The sequence below is a fragment of the Aethalodelphis obliquidens genome, unplaced genomic scaffold (assembly GCF_003676395.1).
Source record: "Aethalodelphis obliquidens isolate GAN/ISIS:26980383/991018 unplaced genomic scaffold, ASM367639v1 scaffold42, whole genome shotgun sequence".
Lineage (NCBI taxonomy): Eukaryota > Metazoa > Chordata > Mammalia > Artiodactyla > Delphinidae > Aethalodelphis > Aethalodelphis obliquidens.
Window position 1 is genome coordinate 8,835,345 of NW_020837986.1, and position 23,348 is coordinate 8,858,692.

General features: G+C 49.4%; 1 protein-coding gene across 3 annotated transcripts; it reads left to right on the forward strand.

Annotated features, from left to right (window-relative positions):
• Window positions 1-6,279: 6,279 nt before the first annotated feature.
• Window positions 6,280-15,030, forward strand: GHRH (growth hormone releasing hormone). 3 transcript variants are annotated; one of them, XM_027078076.1, is made up of 5 exons: window positions 6,280-6,348; window positions 10,247-10,347; window positions 10,645-10,749; window positions 12,769-12,888; window positions 14,892-15,030. In XM_027078076.1, the coding sequence occupies exons 2-5, from the start codon at window positions 10,268-10,270 to the stop codon at window positions 14,905-14,907; spliced, it is 321 nt and encodes a 106-aa protein (XP_026933877.1). In that variant the 5' UTR covers window positions 6,280-6,348; window positions 10,247-10,267; the 3' UTR covers window positions 14,908-15,030. The 3 variants fall into 3 exon arrangements, with proteins under 3 accessions (XP_026933877.1, XP_026933876.1, XP_026933875.1); XM_027078075.1 differs by having other exon boundaries at window positions 6,306-6,459; XM_027078074.1 differs by lacking the exons at window positions 6,280-6,348; window positions 14,892-15,030 and having other exon boundaries at window positions 10,267-10,347; window positions 12,769-13,290.
• The last annotated feature ends 8,318 nt before the right edge of the window (window positions 15,031-23,348 follow it).

Genomic DNA, 23,348 nt, shown 5'->3' on the forward strand with positions numbered 1-23,348 from the left:
CTAAAAGCTTCCTACCCGGGCTCCTTCCCCGGGGCCTCTCTGCTTTCAGTCCCCCATCCAGGCTGCTGGCAAGATGCTTCTTCCAAAACCACCACTCTTGGGCTTGAAGGCCTCCCATGGGCTCTCGCTGCTGAGAAGAGAAAAGGCCCAAATTCCTTAGCAAGGTATTTGACACCCTGCACAGCTTGGCCTCCACTTATGGTTCCAGAATCGTCCTCTGCATTCCCTGCAGAGGAAGCACTAGGCCTGGGTTTCTCAGACTGCCATCTCTCACCTCTGCACCATAATCATCTGGGGCCTTGGTGGAAAATGCAGAACCCTGGGCCCTACCCCAGACGACTGCATCGGGGGGTCTAGGCCCAAAGCACACAAAAGCTGAGCATCCTCACTCTAGCCACAGCAAGCTGCTTGCCTGGATCGTGCCTCCAGGCCTCTGTTCATGCTGTATCAATGCTTCCCGTCTCTCCAAGGCCTAGCCTAAATGTCAGCTCCTCTGCAAAGCCTCTCCTCCTCCCCAGCAGAGTGAATTCCCCACCCACTCTGCTCCTATAGCACCAGGCACACACCTCTACTGTAGACCGTGTGTATCACACTGTATGTAATTATGTGTTTGCTGCCTGCCTGCCTTCCCAGCTAGAATGAAATCTCCACCAAAGCAAGTCCCCAGAATGCCTGGAGCCCCCGACACAGTGAATGGCACCCAGCAGGCACTTGATAAATATTAATTAATTTAAATTGTATCTTACTATTTCTTGGCTCCTGGATCTCAAACATAATGCTTAGCTCCCGGCAAGGTTTTACTACAATGATGTCTGATGGATGAATTATCAAAGGAAAGATGAGAGCCTGAAATGAATGATGAAATATGTAAATAAGCTAATGATGAATTTTCATCATTGATTAGTATTCTGGAAAGCCTGTGTGTGCCTGAGACCATCTCTAACCTAAAGGACGTGTGAATCGGGTCCGATGTGAGCCCAGGACTTTTGGTTTCAGGTTCACTGCTGAAATCACCAAAGTTCTGATATTAATCAGAAATGTCACTGTCACCATGATGAGTGCCATGTGAAAAGTACAGGGCCATCTCCCGTCACAACTTCCCTGGCATCAGCCATAGGAAATCCTCACTTATCACACTTATCATTCCACCTCACAGGGTCCACAGAGAGCCTACTGATACTGCTCAAAGGAAATCTGATATCGGTCACTAGGAGCTGGCAGAAATCAGCCTTCAGATGCTGAGTCTGGAAAATTCCCTGGAGGTCCAGTGGTTAGGACTCTGCACTTTCACTGCCGAGGACCCGGGTTCGATCCCTGGTCGGGGAACTAAGATTCCCACAAGCCACACAGCATGGTCCCAAAAAAATGCTGAGGCTGGGGTAGCCGGTAGCACTGCTGGAGCGAGGGCGGTAAGGCTTGTCTGGAGGGAGACGGGTGCCGCTTCTAGCCCTGGCTTCCCCATTTACTGTCTGTGTGAGGTTGGACAATTTACCCAATGGCTCCAAGCCCAATGGCTTCTTCCACCATAAAATGAGATCACTTTATGCTCCTAACCCTTAAGGTTATTGAAGATCACGTATGTTACATGACTAGCACATAGTAAGCATCAAGAGATGATACTCCTATGCTGCTGTGACCCAGGACAACTAGATTCCTGTAAACGATTGGGTGGCGCTGAGTGGGGCTGACCCACAGGCTGGAATGACAGGCGTTAGGAAGCCAAGTCTCCACCATCCATTAGGGATGGATTCCCAGGTTAGAGGAGAATTCCAGCTCCAAGGGTGATGCTGAGTATGGATACAGATCTTCCTTCTGCTCTGTAGCCTGGATGCTCAGAGAAAAATGATGCAGGATGAGGGAAGGCCAGGAGGATATGGCCAGATGGGGAGCTTTGGCCCCAGAGGGAAACCCAGCAATTCTGCTTCCAGTCTGGAGTAAGGGCTCTTTGGCCAGGTTTGCTGCATCCACGGCTAATGGAGCTCCCTTAACTGCACTATAACCACAGAGGGGAAGTGAAGCCATAACCCCGCCCCTGGTACTGGGCACCGATTTCAGATGGGAAACTGGAAACTAGAGTGCCAGGCGGGCCTTGGGTTTTTCCTATAGACACTCGACTTTCTGTCTCTGTGTCTGCAAGTCCTGTTGTCACTGAGATGCAACAACTCAGACTCCAAGTGAGAAGGGGCCTCCCAAAAGATGTCTTCGTCCTCACCCGGCCACGTTCTTGCCTGATGAGCCAGGCCCTAGGGAGGCTCCAAGGGCTGAGTTTTCTCCTTTGGGCTTCCTCCTGGGGATCCTGGGGCAGGGGCTGGGCTTGGGGATCACACAGCCTCTCCTAACTGGAAACACAAGTGAGAACCCAGGGCAGGAACTGGGCAGAGAAAGATGGGGAGCCTGGGTGGCTGAGGAGAGGATGGCCTGGTGGATGTAATTGACCTGGACCCCTCGGTGCTCCTAGGCTTTCAAAACGGACAAAGCCCTGGCTTTGGGGCCTCTGGCTTTCTTCGCAAAGCCCGACACGGCCAATGACTAGGGAAGAGCGACATCTCCTGGTTGCCTGCGGCCATGGCCCTCCTCCCTGGTTGGAGAACCCCAGGGCGTTCCGAGACCATCTTAGGTGCCGGATGCCTTTAGAATCCTGGAACAAAAGGGAATTTGGCCTCTGATTCAGTCATCTAGGGTGGAGCCTAAGATTCTGCATTTCTAACAAGCTGCTGATACCCCTGGTCTAGGGACGGCACTTTGATTAGAAAGTTTTATATATGTCAACTATATCTCAATAAAGCTGGAAGAAATTAAAAGCTTTGGGGGGTTCAGATATGAATCAGATCTGGTCCCAGACATCCCAAGGGTCTCAGAGAAGGAGTTGCTTTACCACATAAAAAATCTATGAATCACAAGGCAAGACCAGTAGGGAATGCTTCTTGCAGAGGCGGGATCCAAAGGGTGCTTTGAAGGGTGGTCACATAGATCTTCACCAAGGAGAGTTTGCCTGAAGGATCAGCTGGGAACAGCCTTCCTGTGCCTCATGCCTGGCACCTGCACTGTGTCTACCAACCCAGAAAACCAACCTGACTAACAGCCATAATAACTGACTTGGGGCAGGCCCCAAGATTCCAAGCAAGGTGACTGTTTAAAATACTCATGCGAGTAACATTTCTGAGCAACCCAGAGTCACTTAACTGATTTGCTAAGTATAATCGACTTTACCTCTTAAAAAGAACTCTTCTAATGACCTTCCCAAATGCAGACTTTTCCAGAAAGAGATGAACTTCTAACGGTGATTGGATCACCCTCCAATCACAGGCCCTTCTGCTTGGGTAGGACGTGAAGTAGGAGAAAGGACCCCACTGGCCGTGTTTCACAGAAGGGGAAACTGAGGCTCAGGGAAGTTGCGTCACGTTGCCTGAGGCCACCCAGCAAGGCCAACCACTAGCCCCTCACTCTGACACAGCATTCATGAGCACTCCTGTGCCATCTGCTGCCGCTGACTCCATAAAAACAGTCCCAGAAGGCGCGGAGTGGGGGGCAGGGGGCGTCAAGGGAATCTGGGAGTCTGGGGTCCAGGCCTTCCGTCCCTGCACGGTGGCCTCGGGCTGGGAACGCTGCCATCATCCAGGGAGGGCAATGAAAGCAGCTTTTACAAAGCAGGGTCTGAGGCCCTCGGACAGGCCCCCTTTGTCGACTTCCTCTGTCCTCCCCACCCCCAAGCCCCTCGCCTTCAGCATCACCCTCTTTGAATGGCTGGCTCCAGCACACTGGAAATTTGCAACACAAATGCACGGCTTGTCTCTCAGTGGAGCCTCACTGCCCCAGCCTTTTGGAGCCTTTTAAAGCCAGCCTTTCTCTGGGGCGCTTTCTTTCCACAGCTCAAGCCCCCAACCCTTACACACAGGCCCGATCTCGCTAATTAACGCTGGATGAAAACCCGTCCTGGGAAGAGAGACGGGTGGTGAGCGAGCTGTTCCCACCCCTCTCGGAGGATGAGGACGGAACTGGTGGAGGGAGCTGGGCTCTCAGTCTCAAGGCTCGTCCTGGCTTCCTCCCTTCAGCCTCTTCCTTGATGGGTTTAAGAATTTACAGCAAGTTAAGCTCATCACCCAGGATGGCTCCCAGCTCTCCCTGCCCGGCTTTCAGAGCTCAGCTCTGATCATAAGAACTACAGTAACAGCTGACACTGGCCAAGTGTACCAGACACTTTACAAGCATATTTCTGATCCTCACAACAACCTGGGGAGGCAGGTATTATGGTGCCCATTGTACAGATGTGGTAACTGAGGCTCAGAGCAATTAAACACTTAGTGTGTCCCTCTCTAGGTCTACCTGCCTGAGGAGATGGTGGCACAACTGGATAAACTTATGAAAACTCATTGAACCATAGACTTCAAACAGATGACTTTTATGATGTGTGAATTGTACTTCAATAAAACCATTAAAGTTCTTTAAAAAAACAAAAAAGTAGGAAAATAAGAATTGGTGGACCATGAAACATTAGCTTGTTGTAGAGCACTGAATTTGCAAGTCAGAAATCTTTGAGTCCTGGCTCTACCACTGCCCAGCTGTGTGACTGTGGGAAAGTGGGCAGCTTCTTTGTGCCTGTTTCCTCATTTATAACAACAACAACGACAGCAGTGGTAAGAGCTAATTTATGAGACTTACTCTATTCCAGGCCTGTACCTTATCCACTGTCACATTTAATCCTCACCCAACAGCCTCATGAGCTTCACTCCCACTTTACAGATTAGGAAACTGAGATCAAGCATGAAGTCTTTAGCTCAATCTCTGGCACAGAGCTTCAGCTGGGGTTGAATTCTGAGTCCCATGGTTTCTTCAGCCAATTCTGTGTGTCCTATATCTGTCCCCTGGCCTTGTGTCCATTCTGGGCACCCAGCTCTCTGTGGTCCCCACTTTGTGCTGGCTGAGATAACCCCACACCTTCTGACTGTATGAGAGCCCGTTGCCCTGGGGGCTCCCAACTCCTCCATCTACCACCTGCTGCTGTGACCTGTCAGCCTATTCTTAGTCCCTGGGGATCTGGCCTGACCTGACCACTTTGTGTCCAGGCCTTCAGGGCGACATGACACTCAGTCCCTGCTTCTCTGGGGAACAACCCATGTTTGTCAAGAACATGGCTCAGTGCAAGCTAAGAAACTGGATCACAAATGTCACTGCTAGGAGGTTCCTTCAGACATTACTGGATCTAAATGTGAACCGTAGAGTTGTCCAGGGGCAGGCAAAGACAGTCTCCAGTCTCCATTCTTCGACCAGAGCAGCCCCGTTTAAAAAAAATCTGTTTTATATACTGCACTTTCATAGAAGATTTCCGAAGAAAATCCATGTTTCAAACTCTTTTAAAAGTTTGAAAGCTACTGCTCTCTGCTGTTTTGCTGGGGGTGCAAGTGGGAATTGACGGTATAGAAGCTGAGGCTAGAAGGGTAGAAGGGAGGGTAGAAGGAGGGTAGAAGTAGCTTGCTGAGGGTCACCGAGGTCGTGATGGACAGGCATAGGAGGGACAGCAGGTGTCTGGACTCTTACCTTAGGGCTATTTCCACTCCTCGACAACAGCCGTATGGGAAACCAGAGCTTCTGCCTCGCGCACTTTCATGCTGTTCTTGAAGAGTCTTTAGCTATAGGCTAGAGAAATCTGGAAACACCGCTGTCCCAAGATTTCCATCTCTTCCCTCTCACTTCACACACCTCTGAGGCAACTATCTACGTCTGGCTGCTCCGACACGCGACTATGCATGCCCCCCGGGCTAGCTGCCTACACCAGTCTGTGACCACAGTGGGTTAAGTCAAATAGAGGAAAATCCTGATAATTGGATAAGGGAAATCGCAAACAACTCTCCTCACTAAGGGGAGAAAAACACAAAACACTTAGTCTGTAAAGTTGACTGCCCTGAAGTGAAATAAAGTTGCACACGGACAAAACAAGGTTATATGAACTTTTAAAAAGGCTCATTTATCTCAGAGAGTAAATGAACCCTTGGTGTTTCACTGTGAGGAGTACTCCAATTATTAGAGGAGCAGTATTAGACTCTCTGTTCCTCTTGGAATAATATAACTTTCCGCTCTGTCTGTTCTATCAAAGATAAAGGGAAAGTTCATTACAAGCCTTAATTTGCAAGGGGCAAAACTTCTTTCCCCTATTAGGGTTCGTCAGTGTGATGCTAAAAATGATCCTTTGGTGGACTTGTGAGTAATTGATTCTCTGACGCTGACAACGCTGGGGAAAATGAAGGTATAAATGATGGGAGCGCCACGCAGCCGCTGGAGCAAACGCCGAGCGCGGGGGCCCGTGGAGCTGGAGCAACGTCTCAGAGCAGAGGGAGACCCACCACCTCGGAGGTGAGAGGGGGGCGGCCCCGGGGGCTGGGCTGGATGGGGGTGCGAAAGTTGAGAGCAACTCAGAGACACCACATCCAAGAGGCCACTGCCATCCTCTTTGCCCGTGGACTGGTGAGTACATTTTAGGCCCCTCGCTAGGGGCTCTGGAATATGCTTTTGACGGTGGGTGTCATTTTGAGGTTATCTCGAATGCGTGGACCTCAGTCCCTGGAGAGGTGGCAGCAGACACGTGCCAGGTGTCTGTCTGGGGCAGATGAGGTCTCAGTGCAGTGCTCCTTCGAGGGTGTGCAGGTGGGCTACTGGGGCAAGACATCACCTGGCTAGATTCTCCTGTCAAGCACGGGGTTCTGCCATGGACCAGAAAGGAACCAAGTGGCTGTGCAAATCAATACCGCGCACCGATCGCTCAGAACCGATTCAGCATAATTGCCTGGAAATTGATAACGTTTTGCTTTCTTGCTCAATTGCAGCCGCGCTCCTTACTCTAGGTTTTAGACACAATTATCTACCCTTGGAGCACTCCATTACCCCCACGCTCGTCTCTCGACCCGGGCTTTAATTGTCCTGAAGTATTTGTATCTTTTACCATAAACCATCTCAAACCCTTTCTGGAAGGAGATGGGGTGTCACTCTTTTGAATGACCGTTCAAGATGCTTCCTCATGAAAAACTTAGATCTCCTTCGACTTGGAACCCTATCGGTGAAACAGTTTACAAACTGAATCAGGATGCCAATGCTTTGGGGTTCTTAAATTACACAGCAGAATATTTAAAAAGGTAAAAGATTTTTTTCCAGGAGCTCAAACATGGCCTTGCTAGTTTGGCACTTGAGACCTGACCTCTGCTGTTAGCTGAAGGTTCATCTGCAGAATTCCTTTAGCAATCCTGGCATGAAGTCTGGCAAGAAGTGTCAACTGATGTAAATCAAATGCCCATTTATCCTGAGTCCAGACGACCTCAAATATATCTCATCACAGAATTAGTTTGTAAGCACTGCGCAGAGCTAACTGATACTCATCATGATAGATGATAAACCCTAAAATGCCTTCGGAGCCATCAAGGGGGTGTCAGTGGTGCTCTCGGACTCACGCTCGATTTAATTCAGTGAATTCTAGCTCCTTAGACTGGCCAGGTGGAAGATGTCTGCCGACAGCTATTTTAGTCCTAGTGACACAACCTCTATTCTCATCATACTAGAAACTGGGTAATTCTTGCTGCTTTCCCTCTTTGTCTAATGGGATTTTGCCACTCCATGGATTAGGTTCTCATACCCCAGAGGTTACAGTGGTGGTTTGACCCATCCCTGGGGCAAGCGGTTTATGGCAAATCTTGTGCCTCTTGGTTGGCCAGGTTATGCAGTTGCCCAGTCTCCTTCTGCATGACCACGGGTTACTGGATTTACTATGACTTGCCCCCCAAAGTCTGCCACTATCGGGTTATTTTCAACTCCCTAAAACCATCGGATGTGCACAGGGACACGCCAACCAAGCAGGTGTTCCTGTTTGTCCCCCTTGTTTCTTCCCCAGAGACCCAGTAACAAAGAGCAAAAGCTTTCAGTCTTCTCAGAACCGTTTCCCATGTGCAGGTGATGAATTCTGAAGCACCCCATGAATAGGGAGTCTTGTGAATAAGGACTTGTTTCTGAGAGGCCGCCGTGCGGATCAGGAGGCCCGTTCTGAAGTGCCCAGTCCGAAACTAATTTGATGGAGGACCATGGAGAAAGGCCCTTCTCCTCTCTGGGCTCATTTCCTTGGCTGTAAAATTGGAGGTCGTGATACCTGCTCCCGAGGGCGAGTGTGAGGGTGGGCTGTGCGGGCCGGCTGGGCACAGGGGCTGGGAATCACTTGTGCCAGCCCCGGGAGAAGGGGCAGCGGGTGGGGAGGCTGACGTGGAGCTTAGGCCAAAAACAGGGGTTAGGGCTTCGCTCTGGAGGGGGTGAGGTGTCACGGGCTTCAGAGGGGTGAGTGAGGTGACTGGGGGCCTGGATGTGCTCAGGTCATTACAAGATCAGCAGGAAAGAACACGAGAAATCTCAGGATGCAGCTGGGAGACAGAAGAACAGTGGTCATGTCAAGGAGACCCCTTTGCCTCCAAAGATCTCCTTACTTAGGAAACTCCAGCAGTGGTCCAGGTAGGGAAAGGGGGGCCAGGTGTGATAGTGTGTGATGAGGACAGAAGACTGAAGATCCTTGGTCTGGGGGGTCAAGTTCTAAGTCAGATGCAAAACGCACCTAAAGGTCTTGTCGTGTTGATGAAGGCACAGAAGGCCTGGGAGGCACGGCAGGTGGATGTCAAAGGGGCAGCCCGTGGGGCCGACGCCGCGGTCTCATCTTTTCTCTAGCCCCAATCCTTAGCAGAATAGTAAACGCTTAACAAGTATTTGCAGGATAAGGGGACTTGGTGCAACGAGAAAAACTTCCTAAAAGGAAGAGCTGCCTGGAAATAAGACAGACTGGCTTAGAGTTAGTGAGCTCCCTGTCACTCACCAGCAGCAAGTGTTTGAGCTGAAACTGGAGCATTGGCTTTGGACGGGGAGGATGAAGGGGTGCACGTCAAAGAGGGGCTGATGATTGAGGCCTGGCTGGCTGCTCCCTCCAGCTCTGGAGGTGCAGGGGTCTCGGGCAGCACTGAGCAGTCCCCAGGGTGCTTCCTGGAGTCTCAGGGCATCCCTGGGTCAGTTGAGACCCCAGTGTCTGGGAGAAGAGGGGTGATGCCCTGAGAGGGCAAGTGAGCCCGGGAAAGGAAGTGGATTCCCTCAGGGCTGGCCCTGCCTGCCGGAAACCCCTCCTCAGCAGGACCAGCTGGAAATGGAGTGATGCGGGGAGATGGTGGAACATGAGGGGTCCTGCCCTCCCAGGGGCTGGCTGAGCCTCCGGAGGAGTCTGTATCCCCATGGAGTGCACATCCTGCTGAGAGGGGGTGCCCCTGGGAGATGAGAAGACCCAAATCTGAGATGGCTGAGTCACTCCGAGGCCAGCCATTTCCACACCGTGGTCTGACAGTAGGGGCACCGCCCCAGCCGAGGCAGCTCTCTCCCTGTAGACTGTTCTTCCCCTAATTGCCGAGCACGGTGTCAGCAGGCCCCAATGAAGAACAATTACGTGATCTATGAGATGATTCTGCCTCACGGGCTCCCCAGGCTCCCTGGTCTCTTCCAGGGCAAAATCTAAGCATCTGGAGCAAGATGTATAGCCTTCCTCCCTTTCCTCCGACTCCTCACAAAATCAGGACAGCCTGCTCCCTGAGCATTAGGTCGTCGGAGCAGAGGTGTGTGGAGAATTGCCCACGTGCCAAGCGCTCACTTCAGGTGCCTCATCTCACCTCATACTCACAAGGACCCTATGCAGTAGGTGTAGTTATTGACTCCATTTTATGGATAGAGAAACTGAGGTCCAGAAAGGAGAAGCCACTAGTCCTGGATGCACAGCTACTGATGGCAGAGCCCAGATGTGAACTCAGATTTGCCTGACTCAGAGCCTGAGCTGTTAGCCCTGTTCAATACCGTCAGTGCCACACTGGGCTGGTGGGTGACTTAGGTGACTAGGGGAAGGTGCTTGCTCCTCCCCTATTCCTTGCTGAGGCCTGAATCCCATGTATAAGGCCTTACAAGGAGGGGCAGTTTCACCATTATCATTCATTTTATGTTCAACCCTGTGAGGTCAGCAGAGTAGTCTTATCATGCCCATTTTACAGATGGAAAAAATGAGGTCAGAGCTTGTGACTGTCAGAGGCAGAACTTGAACCCAGGTGTGTCTGGGTTCCTTTTCCTACCCAACAGCTTCCAAAAGACAAGGGCTAAACTTGCGTGGAGCCAAGCCCAGGGCTGGGCCCACCCAGCAAAAGACATCCCAGTGGCTATGGCTTCACCTGACCTTTTCTTCCTGTCTGTCACTTCCCAGGTGCCAGCACAGGGGTGAAGGATGCTGCTCTGGGTGTTCTTCCTCGTGACACTCACCCTCAGCAGCAGCTCCCACGGCTCCCCGCCCTCCCAGCCCCTCAGGTAAGCAGTCCTGACAACAGGGCCTGCTGTATTCCTGCCACCCCAAAGCCAGCCCTGCCAGGGTTGCTACTTAGGGGGTGCAGAATCAAGCCACCAGCTGGTCCCCAGCTATCTCCTCGGGCAGCCTCCACTACTCATCTCTGGGAGGGAGGCAGACTCTGAGCCCCAGAGAGGTCACTCAGCCCAGGTTCCAGCTCTCTCTGGGGACAGGCCACAGAAGGACCTTATAGAGACCCCGTGAGCACAGCCCTCCTGGGCCTCCCACCCTGCCTTTTGACCTCTGACTCCTTCCACTAGGATGCCAAGGTACGCAGACGCCATCTTCACCAACAGCTACCGGAAGGTGCTGGCCCAGCTGTCTGCCCGCAAGCTTCTCCAGGACATCATGAGCAGGCAGCAGGGGTGAGCTGACGTTCTCGTGACTTCTTCCCATACCCTGAGTGCGTCGCGGTTTGGAGGGACCAAGTTTGGTCTCTCCCCTTGCACGGCATCTGTCATTTCTGGACTCGCCATAGCAGAAGGGCTCCAATGTCAAACCTCAGCTTACGCTTAACTAATAAATGGTCACTGAGCACCCACTATGTGCTTGTCCCTGTGATGGGCTCCAACAGTGACAACACCAGTGGTAGTCACCACTTGACTGTGGCTCTGCCAGAAACAAAGACTTTACCCTGGGACATTTGCACACACCCAGCACAGTGCTGGGCACAGAGTAAGCCCTTGGTAGTGTTAGCCATTATTCTTAGTTTCTTTTTATTTTTCTTTTAGTATTTATTTATTTATTTGGCTGTGCCGGGTCTCAGTTGCAGCACACGAGATCTTTAGCTGTGGCAAGAAAACCCTTAGTTGCGGTATGTGGGAATCTTTTAGTTGCAGCATGTGGGATCTTATAGTTGCAGCATGTGGGATCTAGTTCCCTGACCAGGGATCGAACTCAGGGCCCCCTGCATTAGGAGCGCGAAGTCTTAACCACTGGACCACCAGGGAAGTCCCTATTCTTAGCTTCTTATGTGCTCTTTCCAACAACTCTACAAAGCAGGTTCTCTTACCCCCATCGTACAGAAGCTACATTAATAGCTTCTAAAGGACACACACCGAAGAGTGGCAGAGTTAGCATTCAAACAGCCTGACTCTACAGCCTGAACACTTTTTAGTTTTTTGTTTGTTTTTTAAAATTTTATTAATTTATTTATTTTTGGCTGCGTTGGGTCTTCATTGCTGCGCATGGGCTTCCTCTAGTTGTGACGAGTGGGGGCTACTCTTCGTTGCGGTGCATGGGCTTCTCATTGCGGTGGCTTCTCTTGTTGCAGAGCATGGGCTCTAGGTGCGCGGGCTTCAGTAGTTGTGGCTTGCGGGCTCTATAGCGCAGGCTCAGTAGCTGTGGCGCATGGGCTTAGTTGCTCTGCGGCATGTGGGATCTTCTCGGACCAGGACTCGAACCCATGTTTCCTGCATTGGCAGGCGGATTCTTAACCACTGCGCCACCAGGGAAGCCCCACTTTTTAGTTTTTATTTTGAAAAACTTCCAAACTTACAGAGAAGTTGCAGCAATAGTACAAAGGGCTTTCACATTCCCTTCCCTGTAGTCAACAGTTCCTAATATTTTTATTATATTTGCTTACTTTGTATCTAGACATACACACACAAACCCAGGTACATATTATTATTATTTTGCTGAGCCATTTGAGAATGGATTGCAGTCATCATGACCCTTTATCCTTAACTACTTCTGTGTGTCTCCTAGTATCTAATTAAAGGACACTCTCTTACATAATCACAGTATAATTATCACTTAGAGTCCATATTCAAATGTCACCAGTTGTCCCCAACTACATGTTCCTCATCCAGGACCCAATCCAGCATCACAGGTGGCATCATAGTTGTCATGTCTCTTTAGTTTCTTTTAATCTGGACCAGTTCTTCAGTCTTTTGTGACATTGACATTTTTGATTAGTAAAGGCCAGTTCTTTATAGACTGTCCCTCATATTGGACTTGCCTGGTGCTTTCTCATGATTACATTCATGTTATGCAAAAGAAGTGACGTTACGTCCTTCTCAGTGCATCCTATCAGGAGGCACATGATGTCAATTTGTCCCATTGGTGATGGTCACTTTGATCACTTGGTTAGCATGATGTCTGCCAGGTTTCTCCTCCGTTAAGTTAACATTTTCTCCTTTGTAATTAATAAGTCGTCTGTAGGAAGATATGTGTTTCATAGTCTATTGTCTTCACTCCTATAGATACTGTCTTCTTAAATGTCACTGAGTCTAATTCAGTTGGGTGCAAGAGTTTATGCCAGATATTGGAATAGGCAGAGGGACGCACCCTGCTCTGTTAACTTTGCCCTGGTCTTTCGCAGGCCTCTCTGCGTCCTATTCAAGTAGCAACCTCAGTTTTTTCTCTTTTTTCTAATCGAATAGAGAGAGAAACCAGGAGCAAGGAGCAAAGGTACGGCTTGGCCGTCAGGTGGACAGCATGTGGGCAGACCAAAAGCAGATGGCATTGGAGAACATCCTGGTGACCCTGCTGCAGGAGCACAGGTGGGAATACGTGTGTATGTGTGTGTGTATGCGTGCATGTGCTTGTGTGCATGTGTGTGTGTGTGTGTGTGTGTGTGTGTGTGTGTGTTTAGGGACCTCAGAGGTTTCTTTCCCAGAGCGTGGGCTGGAAAAGGAAAGAAACTCCTCATCTCCAAAGGTGTGGGGCTCTACCAAGCAAACTGGGAATGGGGTCCCTCCTTCCACACATCAAGAACCGGAAGAAGGGGAGAAAATGTGCGACAGAGACTGGTCTTGTCCACTGCTCTATCTCCAGTGTGTAGCCAGAGGCCAGGCTCGGTGTCTGTGTCCAGAAATGTTACTCAACAGTTCTGGGATAGGATCCAGGAATCTAAATCATCTTAACAAGGGTCCCAGGGGACTCTGATGCTGATGTAGTAGGAGGCGTGCCCTGGATCCCTTACCAAGTTCATAAAACTGTAAAGCCAAAGGAAGACCAGCCCCTCCCAACACCCTCGGGTGGACAAGTGTGAGCAGTGTTCGTAAGAGGGAGAGACGGGAGTGACAGTCAGTTCCCCTCTCCCTGACCCCCACAATCCCAGTAGGAGTCAGGGGAGATCAGGAATGAGTTTTCCCATTTTACAGAGGAGGAAAACTGAGGCAAAGAAGGGGCAGCATCTGGCCCCAAGTCAGGGACCAGGCAGACCCAAGACCTGCCTTGCTTCCCTGGAGCGCTTCACATGAACTCCACTTCGCAGACAGTTTCCCCAAATGACACTACTGTTTGGAGAAACTGCTATATTTTAGAGCCTGACTTTGAACTGTGAGCACAAACGTGTCCCAGCACGACTCTGCCAGGCACTTCTGGACCAAACTATTAAGCAAATTCAGTTCCCAGCAGAGCTCTCCGTGTGCCCCCTCACCTTCTTCCCAGCCTAATTGAACACCAAGAGCTCAGAGATCTCACCAAGTACAGTCCTGGGGAGATGCAAGCAGCAGCAGGGTGACAGGAAGAGTGCAGGAGGGGCAGGAACCAGCCTGGGAGGCAGGATGGACACCTGAGGCCCAGGTCTGGTTCTGCAGCCAACTCTCCGCACAGAGCAAGTCAGCTTCCCAGTTCCCTCCTCTGTGAAGGGAGTGGGTTCGCTCCAATCACCGCCAAGGTCCCGAAGGCTAGAATTCTTTTAAAAAATGCCCCTAAGAATAATGCCTCCCCTGTGCCTCTCACGCTGGGATTAGGTCATCATTCACCTGCTTTATGACTCCCACCAGGCCCCAGTGGGGCAGAGTGGCCCTAAGGAGGGCCAAGTCCTAAGAATGCAGGCTTTGTTCCTGCAGGTTAAAAGCCAGAGGCTTCACAGAGCTCGAAGTCATAGAGCAGCAGGAAGGGGCCTGGGGGCTGCTCCAGCCATTGTTCCCCCTCCAGCTCAACTGCTGCAAATACCAGGACATCACAGTGGGCCTGAGAAAACATAACAGCAGAATGAGTTCTTACACCCTAAGAGTGCAGAATAGAATGATTTGGCAGATGGCATCCTTTTGCACTCACCACACTTTGTGTCCACGTAACAGTCCTATAAGGAAACAAGTTCAGATTTATCCACCTTCCCATCCCTTAAAAATCATCCAAAGTTGGCCAGGCTCTGGGCTGGGGGGACAGCAGTGGATGAGACAGCCATGGTCTCTGCTCACATGGAATTTATAACACACTGAGGCAGACAGAAATTAATTACTTGTACGGTGGATTATTTAATGTGTGATAAATGGTAAGAGATGTAAAGGGTGTGGTGAATGTGTATGCTGGAAAGAATAACCTAATCGAACCCTGTCTGGGGATTAGAAGCAGTTTCTACACAGGCAAGTGACTGCCCAGGATCTCACTGGGAGTAGGTTGGGAGAACTGGGGCTAAGACTGAGGTCCTTTTGGGATCCAGATAGTCAGTCTTAACACCAGAGTCCCCATCACCCTTATTCCAGGTGTCCTGTCCCGTTTTGCCTTTACTCCAGTGCCCCCAGACTGAGATTTATCTTCCTTTCTGCGACAGGAATTCCCAAGGATGAAGGTTCTGCATATGTTTCCTGCTCCCTGCAGCTGAGACACAACAGCATCCGATTAATCCTATTTCATTTCTGACCTACCTTTTCCTTTATAAATACAATAAAATTCCCCCATACTGGTCTGCATTTCCATTTTTCTTTTATCTTCAACCTAATTTTTCATGTTTTACCTAGTTACATTTCCCAAAGTGGTATTATAAGATATTAAAAAAAAAAAAGCTAACACTTACCAAACACTCAGTGTCAGCCGGGCAGCTTCACGTGTAGAATCTCATGCGCTCCTCACACAGCCTAATGGGAGGTATTGGCATCCTTTGCATCTCACAGACGAGGAACTGAGGCACAGAAGGGTGAACTGAATTGCCACGGTCACCGCTGGCAAGGAGAGAGCTGGGATTCAAACCCAGGGGGTCCAGCCCAGAACCGGGCTCTTAGCCGTATTTGTCTACTCTGGGCAAAAGTCATCCTTCATCCACTGGTGACTTTGTTCACCTATGAGCAATACCATTGATTCATTCAACAAATATTTCTAGAGCTCCCACTATGTACCAAGTGCTGTTCTAGGCACTGGGAATACAGTTGTGAGCAAACAAAGTCCCTGACCTCATAGAGCTTATATTGTAGAACACAGGGAGGGGGAAGGGTAAGCTGGGACGAAGTGAGAGAGTAGCACTGACATATATACACTACCAAACGTAAAATAGACAGCTAGTGGGAAGCAGCCGCATAGCACAGGGAGATCAGCTCGGTGCTTTGTGACCATCTAGAGCGTTGGGATAGGGAGGGTGGGAAAGAGATGCAAGAGGGAGGGGATAGGGGGATATATGTATATGTATAGCTGATTCACTCTGTTATAAAGCAGAAACTAACACAATATTGTAAAGCAATTATACTCCAATAAAGATGTTAAAAAAAAAAAGGGAAAGTATAATAAAAACAAGTAAATACAGTAAGTTCCCTGCATACGAAAGAGTTCCGTTCTGAGAGCGCATTCGTAAGCCCAATTTGTTCATGTCCAACAAAGTTAGCCTATAGAGCTATAGAGTACTGTACTGTAATAGGTTTATAATACTTCTCACACAAATAATACGTAAAGAACAAACAAACACAAAAAAATAAAGAAAACATTTTAAATTTTACAGTACAATACCTTGAAACGTACAGTAGTACAGTACCACAGCTGGCGCCTCTTAGCCGTACCCGCTACATCACCGCTGCTTTTACGCTTGCTTCCGGACATCCTGCGTTTGAAATAAAGATACTGAACTACTGTACTCTATACAGTACTGCACAGCAAAGTACACAAAAGTACAACCGGACTTCCCTGGTGGCGCAGTGGTTGAGAGTCCGCCTGCCGATGCAAGGGACGCGGGTTCGTGCCCCGGTCCGGGAAGATCCCACATGCCGCGGAGCGGCTGGGCCCGTGAGCCATGGCCGCTGAGCCTGCGCGTCTGGAGCCTGTGCTCCGCAACGGGAGAGGCCACAACAGTGAGAGGCCCGTGTACCGCAAAAAAAAAAAAAAAAGCAACCACTTATAGAGGATGCACACACGTGACAATGTACGCCAGACACTTGAACTAGCTTACGTGACTGGACTACAAACGCATGTTCACACCTTTGAAAGCTCACGACTTGAAGGTTCGTATGTATAGAATATGTAAGATGGTGGCGATTGCAAAGGGAAAAAATTAATGGGATGGGAGTGTGGGAGGGGATTATTTTATCTCTAGTGAATATGCGGTGTGGTGGTTAGGGAAGGCCTCTCTGATGAGGGACATTTGAGTAAAGTCCCTCAAGAGTTGGCCTTGACAATATGTGGGTGAAGAACATTCCAAGCAGAGCGAAAACCCAACACAAAGGCCCTGAGGCAAGAGTGTGGAGGGAGGAGGAGCAGAAGGTCAGTGCGGCTAGAGCACAGCGAGGCTGTGGGTGAAGGAAAGGAGGCCAAGAGGGAGCGGGAAGCCAGCTCATCTGACCCTTGGAGGCCATGGTAAGGACTTAAAAATCTCACCCTTGGTGAGATGGGAGCCATCGCAGAGTTTAAGCAGAACGACGTGATCTGACTTGTATTTAATGGTAACTCTTTTTTTGTTTGTTTTTTTTTTCTGCGGTACACGGGCCTCTCACTGTTGTGGCCTCTCCCGTTGCAGAGCACAGGCTCCGGACGCGCAGGCTCAGTGGCCATGGCTCATGGGCCCAGCCGCTCCACGGCATGTGGGATCTTCCCGGACTGGGGCACAAACCTGCGTCCCCTGCATCGGCAGGCGGACTCTCAACCACTGCGCCACCAGGGAAGCCCCTGACCTGTATTTAATGTCACTCTGAGAAAGGGTCAGATTCTGGTTACATTCTTAGGGTAGAACTCATTTGCTGATGGATACGGTGAGGGGATTGAAGAGGAGTCAAGAATGACTCCAAAGTTTTTGGCCTGAGCAACTGGAAGGATGGAGTTGCCATTTATGAGCTTTGGCGGTGGGGGGCGCGGGTATTAGGAGTTTGGGTTTAGACATACTGAGTCTGAGACGCCCCTTAAAGGCTCCAGTGAGGATGTTGAGTGGGCACCTGGGTGTACAAGTCTGGAGCCAGGAGAGAGGTCTGGTCAGCCGGTCTGGTTTGGTAGCCGTCACCCTTTAGATGGTCATTAAAGTGAGGAGAGTGGGTTAGATCACTAAGGAAGAGGAACAGAAAGAGCAGATGTCCAAGGACTACCCAGGGGCACCCCACATTGAAAGCTTGGAGGAAAGATGAGGAACCAGCAAAGGAGACTGAGAAGCAACAGGCAGTGAGATGGCAGGAAAACTACAAGAGAGAAATTCCAGAAGCCAACCGGAGAAAGCGTTTTGAGAAGGGAATGATCTACGGTACCAAATGCCGCTCATGGGTCAAGTCAGTTGAGAACTGAACATGAAAGTGACCATGGAAACCACTGATGACCTTGGCAAGAACAAATTGGGTCGATGGTGGAGGCAAAAGTCTGACTCGAGTGGGTTCAAGAGCAAATGGTAGGGGAATTCCCTGGCGGTCCAGTGGTTAAGACTTCGCCTTCCAATGCAGGGGGTGCAGGTTTGATCCCTGGTCGGAGAGCTAAGATCCCACATGTGCCTCATGGCCAAAAAGCCAAAACATAAAACAGAAGCAATATTGTAACAAATTCAATAAAGACTTTTAAAAAATGGTTCACATCCAAAAAAATCTTAAAAAAAAAAAAAAAAGAGAAAATGGCAGGAGAGGAGTCAGAGCTGGTGAGTATAGACCTGGCTGCCCAATATGGTGGCCACTGAACACATATGGCTGCTGAACACTTGAAAGGTGGCTAATATCAACTGAGATGTGTTTTAAGTGGATTTCAAAGACAGTATGAAAAAAGAATACAAAATATCTCAGGAATGTTTTTTGTATTGATTACATGTTAAAATAATATTTTGAATAGATTGGGTTAAATAAAATATATTAAAATTGAATTTCACCTGTTTCTTACTTATTTGTTATGGTTACTAGAAAATTTTAAATCACCTATGGGGCTTGCATTACATTTCTATTGGACAGCACTGGTAGAGACAATTCTTTGAAGAAGTTTTGCTAAAAAGGGAAGCAGAGAGCTGAAGCCACTGACCAGATGTACCTATGTCAGTGATTACCCAACTTTTTCTATTCATGAACAGTTTTGCCTGGGCCAGATACCCACACACATCACCTACACCACCACACAGCACCCCACACATAGCCTCTTCTTAGACTCTGAACTTTCCGAGAGGGGATCAAAACATTCCATATTTTGACTTGGGTAATGGTTACACTAGCATAGTTAGATGTAAAATTTCATTGAGCTATACACTTAAGATTTGTGCATCTTAACTATAAGTAGATTAAATCTAAAAAAAGAAAAAAAAGTGAAACGTCTGGATGATGGGATGTGTGTTTGGATTAAAAGTACGAGAAGATCTGTAGCATCTCAGAGTTGATGGGGACTCAGAGGTGAGCAGTCCCATCTCCAGCCTTTTCCGACCTGGCACACACAGTGCTGGACCCGCATCCCGTGGGCCCGTCTCCCACACCAGGGCTGTAAAGCCAGCTCGGGGCTTCACCCGGTTCAGACCACCTGCTCTCTCTGGGAGCCCCCAGTTTGCCCTCCAAGAAAGAATGTGAAGCGTGGGAAACGCTCTGCAGGGGGCCACCATGGCTCCGTGGAGGAGACAATACCAACAATGGGCAACAAAAGCCCCCTTCAGAAGAGAAGGCTGGCCTTTGAGGGCCGCGGTCCACTTCAACCAAGCTGAGCGGGCTGGCCGAGAACCTGCCAAGGAAGGAGAACAAAGGAGGAGGCTGCTGAATGGTGGTTTCGCCAGGCCAGCCCGAGCCCCCCCTTCCTTCCCCCAGACCCACCTGCTCATCTCTTTCCTCCGCCTGTCCCAACAAAAGCAAAGACTGAGGGCTCTCTCAACTTCCAATGAGTTTTTCAAATGAAATAACGAGCACTGGGCCCCGCTGCTACTTGTGGTTTTCGAGGTGAATGCCGTTATAAAGGAAAAGACCGTGATGGCAACAATTCCGATGCTTTATCTCCATTAACTATGACACTAATGGCAGCTTACAGGACTTAAACCCTCCCCACAGAGGGACTGGGAGCTTCCCATTCCTTTGGGGGGTCCCACTTAAGATGGAGTGCTATTATTTTTTTTCCCCTAAAGAAATGCTCTAATCAATGGGGGACTTGTTGCTTATGATAATCCCTTATGTTTATATTAAAATTCACAAAGGGGTTTCCCATCCATTGCTTCATGTGCTCCCTACCACAGCCCTTGGGGGAGGGCAGAGCAGAGGTAAGAGGTCCTACAGCCCGGAGGGGGCAAAGCTCGTAACAGACTCCTGATTCCAGGACAGTGCTCCTGTATTGTTTCAAGCCTCCAGGCCCTCCAGGAAATGACAGCTGGGGAAGCAAGTGAATTCGACCAACCAACAAAGAAACGTGGACCTGGTACAAACTGCTTACTGGGCTCCTGTCAACGACACACAGGAAATAGCAATGGTAATATCTATACTAATCCAAGAAAACTCTGAGTCAATGTCAGTGCCAGGCACTGTAGTCTGTGTTTTGGATGTGACCTCATTTAATCCTTATAAAGCCCTCAGAGGTATTATCCCATTTTTACCGATAAGAAACTAAGGCTCAGGGGGTTGAAGAAAGGTCAGTTGGACTCTGACCTGCTGTGCTGAGTACTCTTTATAGAGAAAGCAAGGCCAGGCACTACTGTGGTGTCAAATGAAAACCAGAGCTGCACAGCAGTTAAAGAGGTAAAAACAGATTTTATTCAGGACTTCTGCAATAGGGGGAAAGAGACCTCATATAGAAGTGAGCTCAATTCTGAATACAGCATGGTCTAGTGGGAACTGACAGCCAAGGAGCAGGGTGGGGAACAGTGGATGGAAACTTACCAAGAAGATACATCAGGGGTAAGGGGATTCTAGTTAAGCTGACCTAACAGGATTCTGGCTGAAGATAGGCCAGGAAGATCAGACATCACCTGGGTGATGGTGGAGGGTGAGGAATCTGACCACATATCAGGGTGATCAGACATGGAGGTGGGAGGGTCTGGTTAAACTGCTTAGAAGGGTTCTTGCTAAAACTAGATTTTAAAAGAAAGAGTACAGATGGGCGTAGGAGAAATTTCAGGATCCTGACTAAAGTTTGGTCAAGCAAAGGATCTTTGCTAGTAGCAAATAATTTGAGCAACAAATCCAGTGGATTTCATTAGGCCTGTTCTCAACTACAGCCTCCCCAGACCTACCATGAGGCTACAAGCAGGCGGACTCTCTCCCGCAGCCTTCAAGAGGCTTCTCCCAGTGGGTAGGGCCAGAAAGACAGCATACGAGCTGTTTCTGCCTCTGCTGTATCTCAGCATAAAATTCAAGTTCCCTTAATTTGCTGTCAGTCTGAAAATAAAATCTATCCCCTTTACCACGGCCCTTAAAATCCATATTTGTTATGGCTTCCAAGGATACTCTCTTCCTTGCGAGCTCCGCCCTAGTTACTCTGGCCTGCTTTCAGTTCAGATACGCCAAGCTCTTGCCTCAAGAACCTTTGCGTATGTTGCTGCTCTGCCTAGAATGTTCTTCCCCAGCTCTGCAAAGACTGCCTCTTTTCCTTCGATTGTCAGCTTAGCCTTCCCAACCCCTCTAGATAAATATTCCTTTTCAGATTTGTGATTACTCTGCTCCCTTTCCCTTGTCCCCTCTGGGATATAAGTGAACCAAGGGCAGGGAACAATCTGTCTTGCTCACTGCCACAGCTGGACCAAGCACAGAGCCTGGCATGTAGCAAACGTCTGCTGTGCTTTATTCTCCAGCTCCTCTAGGTCTGCAGGCCAGCCCTGAACCGGCCATGGCGCCCCGAGCCCTGCCAGCCCCTGCTCTAGGAAGCTGTTTCCTGATCTCCTGCCCTCCAGCCACTGCACTTCTATGCTCAGGCCCTACTGCCCTTCTCTACACCTCTGTCCAGCAGGCCTCAACCAATCTGTCTTCCAGAACTATACAGGTCTGGTTACAGGTGCGACAGTACCAGGTGGGTGGGTCTCCTGTTCTCCTCCCTTCCCCACTACTCTGAGCCGCTGAGGTCCCAGCACCCATAAGCAGGGACACTAGGAGCCACCCAACAGCAGTTGGAGACCAACATCACCTTTTCCCATCAGGGCGGGATAAGAAGCTAAAATTTAAAAGCAAGGCTTTCAGTCATACGTCTACAGGAGCCAGGCAGGTACCAATCGCGCGAAGTTGGTGGGAGGACCGATGCCAGAGTAGGCGGAACCCGTGGGGGCAGGACTGTGGCAGACTGGAGAGTGCAGGCCCAACCCAAAGGCAGCAGATGCTATTCAGCTTCAGCTGATTGTTGTCATACAGGAATCAGGCCCAATGTTGCCGGCTCTGATTTTCTTTTTCCAGAGAATCCCAAACCCCCAATTGGATTTTTTTAAAATAAATTTATTTATTTTACTTATTTTTATCTTTGGCTGCACTGGGTCTTCGTGGCTGCACACAGGCTTTCTCTAGTTGCGACGAGCGGGGGCTAATCTTTGCTGCAGTGCGTGGGCTACTCATTGCGGTGGCTTCTCTTGTTGAGGAGCATGGGCTCTAGGTGTGCGGGCTTCAGTGGTTGTGGCCTGCGGGCTCAGTAGTTGTGGCTCGCGGGCTTAGCTGCTCCGTGGCATGTGGGATCCTCCCAGACCAGGGCTCAAACCCGTGTCCCCTGCACTGGCAGGCGGATTCTTAACCACTGTGCCACCAGGGAAGTCCCCAAATTGGATTTTTATATGAATTTTCTCAATTTGTAAATGTTAGCAACTAACTCAATTTAAAAAAACCAAAGAACACTATGGATCAAATAAAACATGGGCCACCGGTTTGCAACCTCTGGGAAAGGTGAGGTCTCCTTCCTATCTTAGAGGCACCCCTGTTATTGCCCGTATCAACCGCTCCCCTGCAGAGTCCCATTCAGAACCAGCCAAAGTTCCAGAATCTCCTTTCCTCTTTCCCCAGTTAAAATCCCCATTTTGAAGGGGCAAGTCCAGCTACGCTGGAAAGCAATCTGATTAAAATAATTTCTACCCCCCAAACTCAATAAATACTCCTAGGATTACCTGCCTTTCAAAAGTTATCTACTATTATGTTTCAATTAATAGAAGTAGAGGCAATGAGCCAAAGTACGTAACTATGGGCCAATTAGGACAGATGCCAAACACTGAGCCAAGCACTTCAGATTCATGAAACTCTTTCAGCCATATGAGGAGGCACTGTATTATCTTCTACGGAAGAAAAAAAAGGAGGCTTAGAGACATTAAGCCACTTGCCCAAAGTCCTTCAGCGTGTAAGTGGTAACAGTAGGCTTGCCCAACACTGAAGTCTGCACACATAAACACACTGCTCAATATTACTTCTCTAAGTGATATCGTATAACCTCCACGTAATGGTCATCCCGGGCACAACTTCCAAAGGGGCATTCTTGAGATGCATGTGTCCCTCTAAGAACCTAAGATAGCTCATGGGCTCAGCCTTCTTTTAAGATAATCCCTTCCCTTCCCCACTGCACACCAAGACCAAACTTTCAAGGCAAAAGCAGGGGGGTCTTCAGATATCGACAGGACATAGTTGGTACCCAGTGCTGGAGAGGAAGAAAGGATGCTGGCTTTTCCAGGTAATCCTCAGCTCTGCTAAGAAAGAGGTGACGGGGGCATGAGTCCGATCCCTGGTCGGGGAACTAAACTCCCACATGCTATGCTATGCGGCAAAAAAAAAAAAAAAAAGAAAGAAAGAAAGAGGTGAGAAGGACCAACGTAAAACGTCCTGGAGAAACACCCCGGCCACTGTGTCAAGCATACTTCCCAACGAAGGCCTCATGTTATGTGCCCTGGGAATCCAATCAGCCCCAAAGTACCGGAAGAAACTCTCTGGTC